Raw genomic sequence first — 8,540 nt, forward strand, 5'->3', positions numbered from 1 at the left:
CGAAGATGTCAACGATCTCCGTGCCCGGCTCCAGCAGCATTGGTGGCAGCCGGCTCTGCCTCCTCCGGCTGCTCCGCTCCGGCCTCCTCCTTCTCTATCTCTGCCTCGAGTTCGGCGAAGAGCGCGTCGGACGCCGCCTGCTCCTGCCGGAGGAACACCTGGTTGGCCTTCACATAGCCCTCATCCTGGATGGACTTCAGGATGGCCTGCTGCTCCGCCATCTCGTTGTACTGGGCGACGGCAAACTCTGCCTCCGCCTGCACCATGTTGAAGCCCGACAGCTGTAGCTCCGGCTGCTCCGCCTCCTCCACCTCCATCGGAGCTAGCTTCTCATCCTCCTCATCTTCTTCCCCCGGCTGCAACTCCTCCTACTCCAGCTCTGGCGAGTCTGGGGGCAGCCCGTCAGCGATGTGGGCTACGCGTGGCTTGTCTCGCACGGATCTCGTGTTGAATCTCGACACGGCGCTCCGGCGGGAGCATTGCATAGCAGGTGATCTTCCTCCGGACCATGGCGGAGCGCCGGAGCATGGGCAGAGCGCCAGGGCGGGAGAGGGAGGAGGTGAATGGGCTAGGACTGGCGGCGCGGAGAGGGGGGAGGTCGATGGGCTCGGACTGGCGGCCCAAAGAGAGGGGGTTGGATGGGCTAGGGTTTCGGTACTCCGATCGGGTCAAATAGGTGGATTTGCTCTCGGCCGGTGAGCTAGAGCGGCGTCATGCGACTTTCACACCACGACGACGGAGGAGGCGTCCGTCGGACCGCCAGATTTTCGGGCGAGTCCGTGTGGGATCTCTTCATCAGTCGTACGTGGCGGACGTGCCCGGGCGCGCCCGGACGCCCCATATTTGGACTGGACATGCGGGGTGCTGGTCAGTCCGGTCGTTTGAGGCTCATTTAAGGAGGTCGTCTGAGTTAGAAAATCACGACCGGTCAGTGACCGGGCAGCCCACCCGAACGTATGAGGCGGATTTGAGGTGCCCAGCTGTAGATGCTCTTATTAATACAGATATAATGCTTATGTCATTGTGGTGTATGCTTTAAAAAACGCTCACACTCATCTCGCTGCTTCTGCTCTTGTGCTAGGCTGCTAGCTATCACCTCGTCTCCTCCGTGCCGTTGACCACAAAAAGAATCCCCAAATCAGCGCCAAACGACCTGCTGCCGCACCTTGCCGCCGGTGGCTCGAGCACCTCTTGGGCCGAGCGCCCTAGCCCCGCTGCACAGGCGCTTGCTTTGCCGATGGCGGCTCCGCAACAGTGTGCTGTCCGAAGCACTTCGGCGGCCCCTTCCCCCTCTGCTGTTGAGGATGCACGCGGCGGAGGGGAGGAGTCGGAATGGGTCGCGCGAGAGGAGAAAGGTCGCGTCCCGGTGGTTCTGCAAGAGGCGCGTGCAAAGGGGAACCCGCGATATTGCTGCAGCCTGCAGGGTGAGTGCTTGATCGATCGCCTCCTAGTCTTCTACAGTATATATTTCAGTAGGGTGGAACAGAGTAGATTTATTGGCCACGTATATGTGTCAAATCCGAACCATGGTCTGTACTGTATTGCGTGAACATGAACATAAAACAGTTTTAAACTTTGGTAAAATACAAATAGGCATTATATGATCTACTCATCATCACTTGAATGCTCGTTCTCACTCAATGCACCATCTTCCTGTCCATCATCGTCAGTAGCACTATCTTCATCGTAGTTGTTGTCGTCGTTCAGAAGATCATGAACAATACTAGCATGAACAGGCGTGCCTTCTTCATCATCACGGCTATAAGTGTCCAACAACTGATCAATATCCTTCACAGTGGAAGTTGTCGAGGGCATTTCTTCCTGGTATGCATCTGTAGCATTGAGCTCACCTGTCTCCAGTTTAGGTACATCGTACAAATGTCTATGACTGAAAGTCTGCACCACATTCCAGTCCTTTCCATATTTTGTGTCCTCCATGTAAAACACTTGTTCTGCTTGAGAAGCCAAGATGAAAGGATCCTTCTTGTATCGAAGCGCCTTAACATTAAGACTTTTGAAGTAACCATCATCTTTCATGCCAGTCGCCTTGCCATGGAGATCAAACCAATCACCACGAAACAAAAAGACCGACCGTTCTCCATGCTTGTTTTTGGGGTACCGCAACTCAAGAACTTCTTTTAGAACACCATAGTACTCAGTTTCTTCAAGATTGACAATTTCTTTCACCATGATTCCTGAATTTTGAGTTTTTCTATTCTTTTCACGATTCAGGGTGTGATACCGAACACCATTGACATTGCAGGCAGAGTATACCACTAAACGCTTGTTTGGCCCACATGCTAGTGAGTACAAATCCTTCGGAACATTTTGTTCCCCTAAAGTATATATCTGTTACAAGATGCGCAGACAGTAGTTACATGGTCAGGTTATTGACATTAAAATGCAAGATCGACATAACAAAAACATAAACATATAACTTACATGCTTTTCGAACCATGTAGGGAATTCTTTCTTAAGTGTCTGATCAATGTTGATGACACCTTTCCTTTGTATTTCTTCCCGACAAACCCTACAACATTAAAGCACAAAATATCATTATAATTCATTTTCACTAGAGCCAATCACATACTTTACTATTGGTGATGATGACAAGTGAACTTACTCCATGTACTCCTCTACTTCAGGACAGTTGGTGAGCACATACCAAACCATTTGGTCGTACTCAGTTGGATAACAATGGAGTTTGGAGGACCCAAAACCTTTTGCAACAACTGAAAAAACTTCCAACTCATCAACAGAAACACTCCGCTTCCCATCCCTATTCCTATCTTCCTTGTTAAACCTTGTATCAATATTAATCAAATATCTGGAGCAAAAGGTTAAGCACTCATCCACGACATAACCCTCTGCAATCGACCCTTCTGGCTTTGCTCTATTACGAATAGTTCCCTTTAGGTACCCAAGCCTTCTTTCTACTGGATACATCCAGCCATAATGCACGGGCCCCCTGAGAATTGCCTCTTCAGGTAGGTGAACAGCTAAATGGACCATTACATCAAAGAAGGCAGGTGGAAAAATCTTCTCAAGTTTGCATAGAATTACAGGAATATCTTCCTTCATCTGATGAAGCACATCAAGTCTAAGAGTTTTTGAGCACAGCTGCCTGAAAAAGTTACCCAATTCAGCAATTGCTTCATATATATCATTTCTCACAAGTCCTCTTAGTGCAGCTGGCATTACTTGTTGCAAAAGTATGTGGCAGTCATGGGTCTTCAACCCATGCACTTTACATGATTCAAGATCCACGCATCTTGCTAAATTACTAGCATATCCATCTGGGAATTTCACATTAGCTAGATACTCGCAGAATCTTTTCTTATTTTCCCTCTTAAGATTATACTCTGCTTTTGGCTTCGTAAATCCACCCTTCCCATCAGGTCTCATATGCAGGTCTATCCTTATTCCAAGTTTTTGCAGATCCACTCTTGCACTTACTGTATCCTTATTCTTTCCATCACTCTCTAGTAGAACCCCAAGTATATTCTCACATATGTTCTTCTCAATGTGCATCACATCAAGGTTGTATGCTAATTTCAGTTTCGACCAGTATGGCAGATCATACAGGCTCACCTTTTGACTCCAGTTTAGTTCACCTTTTTCAGGGCGCTTCCTCTTATTTCCTGGATACTTGCCTGGTTTGAAAACAAGTTTTTCTAACCTGTCCACCACTTCTTTGTTTGTGAACTTCCGAGGTTTCCCTCTATTCTCAGTCTTCCCATTGAAAAGTTTGCGTCTTCTGTAAGGATGATTAGTAGGCAGAAATCTCCGGTGCCCAACAAACCCAATTTTGTTTTTCAAAGGCTCGGAGCAAGGGTCCACATCACAATGCACACATGCATGATAACCTCTTGTGCTACGCCCCGATAAAGTGGCCAGTCCAGGGTAATCATGAATCGACCACAAAAATGCTGCATGCAAATTAAATGGTTCCCCCGTCAATGCATCATATGTTTCCACACCAGTTCCCCAAAGCTTCATCATATCTACAATCAGCGGTTGCATAAAAACATGGAACTCCTTTCCAGGTGCTTTTCTACCAGGAATAAGCAAAGACATCATGAAATTAGATTGGTCCATGCACATCCAGGGTGGGAAGTTGTAGGGGATGATAAAAACAGGCCACATACTATATGAACTAGTCATGTTTCCAAAGGGGTTGAATCCATCTGTGGCAATACCAAGCTTCATGTTACGGGCATCCTTAGCAAACCAACCGAACTCACTATCAAAGTGCTTCCATGCTTCACCATCAGCAGGGTGTCTCATAACATTTGCCTCAGCAACCCTCTTCTCCTCATGCCACCTTGCATCTGCTGATTGTTCCTTTGACACAAAAAATCTTTGAAGCCTTGGGATGATAGGAAAGTACCTAAGTACCTTGTGAGGTATCTTTTTCCTTCCCTTCTCATCTTTCCATCTTGAAGTCTCGCATTCAGGACAATGGCTCTTGTTGGCATGTTCGCCCCAAAACAATGCACAATCAAACTTGCAAACATGAATTGTCTCGTAACCCAGCCCGACTTCACTAAGAACATTCTTAGCTTCAGTGTATGATTTAGGTATATCAGCATGTGGAAACGCCGCACTAATCAACTCAACAAACTGATTAAATGCTCTATTTGTAATTCGGTTGTATGATTTGATATGGAGGAGCTTAATAATGAACGATAGCCGTGTGAAATCACTACATCCTTCATAAAGATCTTTCTTCACCTCCTCCATTAGCTTGGAAAAGAGGTTAGGCTTACCCTTGCCTTGCCTTCCAGACATGAACATATCATCTACCATATACGCAACATCACCTCCGTTGCCTACATCACAGTCATCATCATCATCTGATTGATATGCAGCACCCTCTATATTATCACCTTCATCATGACTGACCGCTTCACCATGAAAGACCCACCTTGTATATGTAACAGACATACCATTGCATTGTATGTGCTCCTCTTCTTCAGCCTGGCTGCGGTGTTCCACATTCAGACAGTCTTTGCATGGGCACAGTATGTCCTGGTTTTCCCTAAAATTTTGGCGAACAAAACCCATAAACTCATCAACACCTTTCATGTATGGTGGTGCGAAACACGTTCCTTGTATCCAGCTTCGATCCATTGCACTACAACAAAATAGTTTACCGTTAACAAAATTATGCTTACACCGCATTGAAGCAAAATCTACTACTAACACAACTAGTGAACCCACTACTAAACTGAAACAACAAAACGGGCACAAATTTAACCCTTTCAAGATTGATGAGAACATCTACGCAGGCAATGAATTTAGTAAAACAAAACCTCCTTCACATTGTCTTTCCTAAGTACAGCATATATGCTTGGTTTCCAAACGCCACGGACTTGTGCATGTCTTGTACACAAAAATATATATGCTCACTGCCATTGCAAAACCATGCATCTATCTATGCTACATCTAAGATTCGTACACACAATACAACAGCAGAAGTAACAGTTCAATCGTTCACACAATTTACCTTTACCTTGCAGGGGTCGGCTGGACTGATGCTTTGGGAGTTGGGGCCAAGCCGGGAGCACTGGCAAGTCCAAACTCTGCTCCTTCGTCAGGTGATGGATAGACTGCAAACTCTGCGCACAGTTGGTGACGGGACGGTGGCCAGTTGGGGACAGGTTGAGGACGAGCGACGTTGTCCCCGTCGTCGACGAGCAAATGTGATGCCTGTGGTGGAAGAATGGAGGTAAGAGGGAGAGGCGGTAGCCGGTGCGATGCGGCGGTGCTGTAACGCCTCGTATGATATGTCGATATGGTGGCCGGATGGATCCGCGTGAGGTGGTACAGGGGAGTGGATGCACTTACTTCAATTGGCAACAACTAGCCGGAAGCGATCTGTGCCGTGCTTCGGCTATCGCCGTGCTGCTTCTCCCCGCCGTGAAACGCTGCCAGCCAGAACCGAGAAGACGATCAGATCGAGTCACATATGCCCCGGGAAGAAATAACTAACCTACAAATATAGTCTCCCTAAAAAAACTACAGATATAGTCACACACGCCCAGGCGTGTAGTCCAAGAAGATGATATCACATTTGTATAGCATCCAAATTCTTTCCTAATGGCAACGTATAGTCCAAGGATATGATAGCACGATTTGTATAGCGTCCGTACTCTTTCCTAATGTTGGTTCTAACTCCTGTAATAATCCTTTTGGCATCGACTCTCCTGTCTTATTTTTAGATTTTATAGACAGAACGAAACAATATGACCTCACGAGCGCCTCATTCAAGTTTTTTGCCCAGACTGTTTATAGATAAGAATAAAAAAAGTAAGATGTCATCGACTCTCCTATTTCCATTTTAACTTTTGAGATAGAAGGAAACAAAATTAGCTCACGAGCGCGCAATTGAAGTTTTCAGCATATACACTGCCAAACAAAAACAATTGTTTTAAAATTTATATTTTTAATGCCTGATTAAATTTTTGCTTGAGCCACTACCTATTTATATTAGAAAGAAAAAAAACCATCTAAAAAAGAACAAAACAAGGTCTTCCCTTTTTAAGAATATAATACTCATAAGTATTTCCATGGCCACTACCTACTTATATTAGATAAAATAAAATAATTACAACGCTAAATAGGCTTACAAAAAATGGTGGCAGGTCCCACTGCCAAAACCGACGCATGGCTCCTACCTCTCGATAACCCCTAAACTAGCTATGATGGGTCCCACTGCTAGACGCTACATGACAAAAAAGGATCATCACACATTTGTAGTATTCGATGACTCCAGCTAGTTCGTCATACAAAATATCAAATCGTCACAGAAATTGGCAACCAGGTGTGCTGAAAGGCCGAGGCATCCTAGTGACGTCTAATGTCACCGATTTGCGGCAATTGGTGACGCCGCCTATGAGAACATCACACATTAGGCATTTATGTGACGTTGTCCACCATCGTCACGAGGATTTTCATCACAGTATGTCAATTTTGTTGTAGTGTTGGCAAACCAAGTGTGCCGCTGGAAATATGAGATTATTTCGGTCGAAATCGATATAAAGATCACCGGAAACGGAGGCACGGTTTGTAAATGGGAAGCAAAACAAGGATGGCACAATTCTGTGATTAACAGCACGATGCCACGTAGAATGCAACAACAAACTAAGCTACTTCACCCCAACATAACCACAAAATATATGGCAGTGATGTACACAAGATACCTGGCAAAACATGAACACTGAGCTACGACTAAATCACACAAGAGCAGGTTCAAACAAGCATGGCAAAAGTGCAAAAGATATCAGCTTCACAGACTTCGTGAAAATACTAACATGCCAGAAATAACATCAGGAAGCAATGTTTAGAGCTAGCAAACAACATACTACAAGAACATATCATAGCAAACCAAGGCATGCAATGATTCCACTAAATGCATAGATCAAAAGTCCCTTACTGATCATGAGCCAAAAAGGCACAGAAGATATGATGGCACCCATGTAAACATAGCAAGTTTTATTAACAGAGCATGGCATAAACAGAATTATGAAGGCAACTTGGCGAGCTCAAATCACTCACCACAAAGCATTGCATGACAAAAAAAGCATAGTAACATCATGATTACATGTTCATGAAGATAACCATGGCAAGAGCACGCTCATAGGATGCATGGATCATTAGCAACAATCATGGCAAAATTGATTAGCAAGTTAACATTCTGCGAGGAACATTTTATAGCAAAAGTAGAGAAAGAACAAGAAATGCTAGAGCATTCCATAATTGCAAACAGGTGCATGGACGGATAGAGCATAAACACATGTTCAAAACATCCTTACCGATGTATCCCAAAATAAGCATGGATCTCACTGTAGCATTATGTTTACATGGCATAAAAAAACAGCAGGAGAAGGACTTAGCAAAAATCCTAAGTCCTTGAAAATAGCAATATCACGAAGCCTAGTTTGCATGCTTGTGCTAGTCACCACGTTGATAAAAAAATACAAGGCAAGCACCTCTGTAAAGATGGCATCTCATAGTTCAAAACACATGTAGAGCTCATGCCCATATGAAGCACACATCAAATGTGACAAAAATGACAAATCACCATAAACTGTTAAGTAGCAGCAGTAAACATTTTATAGCACTCTTGCATCAATGATTTAGGCATCAAGATGAACTCAAACAAGCATGCCACAATGGAACGAAATGAAGAGCATCTCAGAATGAATATTTTGATATATAATATGCATGTTGCATGAAATGGAGGTACAGTCATGGAGATATGGGGCAATGAACAGGGCATAAAATCATCACAGAAAAAGGACTTAGACGAAAACGAGGGGTCAACCTGCTCAAATCTAGGGTTCGCATACATTCCGAGGTGCGACTAGATCTCGCCAGAGAACTGGGCAGGGAGGGAGAGGACGGCGGCCGGAGCGGAGGAGGGAGTCGCCGGAGCTCATCGGAGAAGGACGGGGCACCGGATCCCGAGCGTGGGGTCGCCGGAGTAGGGCGGCGCGGTGGAGCGGCGGGGCCGGCGCGGAGGCGGCAGCGCTTGG

At 45.4% G+C, this 8,540-nt stretch overlaps 1 protein-coding gene across 2 annotated transcripts; it reads left to right on the forward strand.

Annotated features, from left to right (window-relative positions):
* Positions 1 to 1,038: 1,038 nt before the first annotated feature.
* Positions 1,039 to 6,204, forward strand: LOC125512683. Of its 2 annotated transcripts, XM_048677773.1 has the most exons (3): positions 1,039 to 1,424; positions 2,646 to 2,653; positions 5,523 to 6,204. In XM_048677773.1, the coding sequence occupies exons 1-3, from the start codon at positions 1,238 to 1,240 to the stop codon at positions 5,733 to 5,735; spliced, it is 408 nt and encodes a 135-aa protein (XP_048533730.1). In that variant the 5' UTR covers positions 1,039 to 1,237; the 3' UTR covers positions 5,736 to 6,204. The 2 variants fall into 2 exon arrangements, 1 of the variants encoding a protein (XP_048533730.1); XR_007285488.1 differs by lacking the exon at positions 2,646 to 2,653.
* The last annotated feature ends 2,336 nt before the right edge of the window (positions 6,205 to 8,540 follow it).

This window comes from Triticum urartu, chromosome 6 (genome assembly GCF_003073215.2).
Source record: "Triticum urartu cultivar G1812 chromosome 6, Tu2.1, whole genome shotgun sequence".
Lineage (NCBI taxonomy): Eukaryota > Viridiplantae > Streptophyta > Magnoliopsida > Poales > Poaceae > Triticum > Triticum urartu.

Bases quoted from the DNA above. Each gene is read 5' to 3' on its own strand.
- LOC125512683 (XM_048677773.1), top strand. From the start codon at position 1,238: ATGGCGGCTCCGCAACAGTGTGCTGTCCGAAGCACTTCGGCGGCCCCT.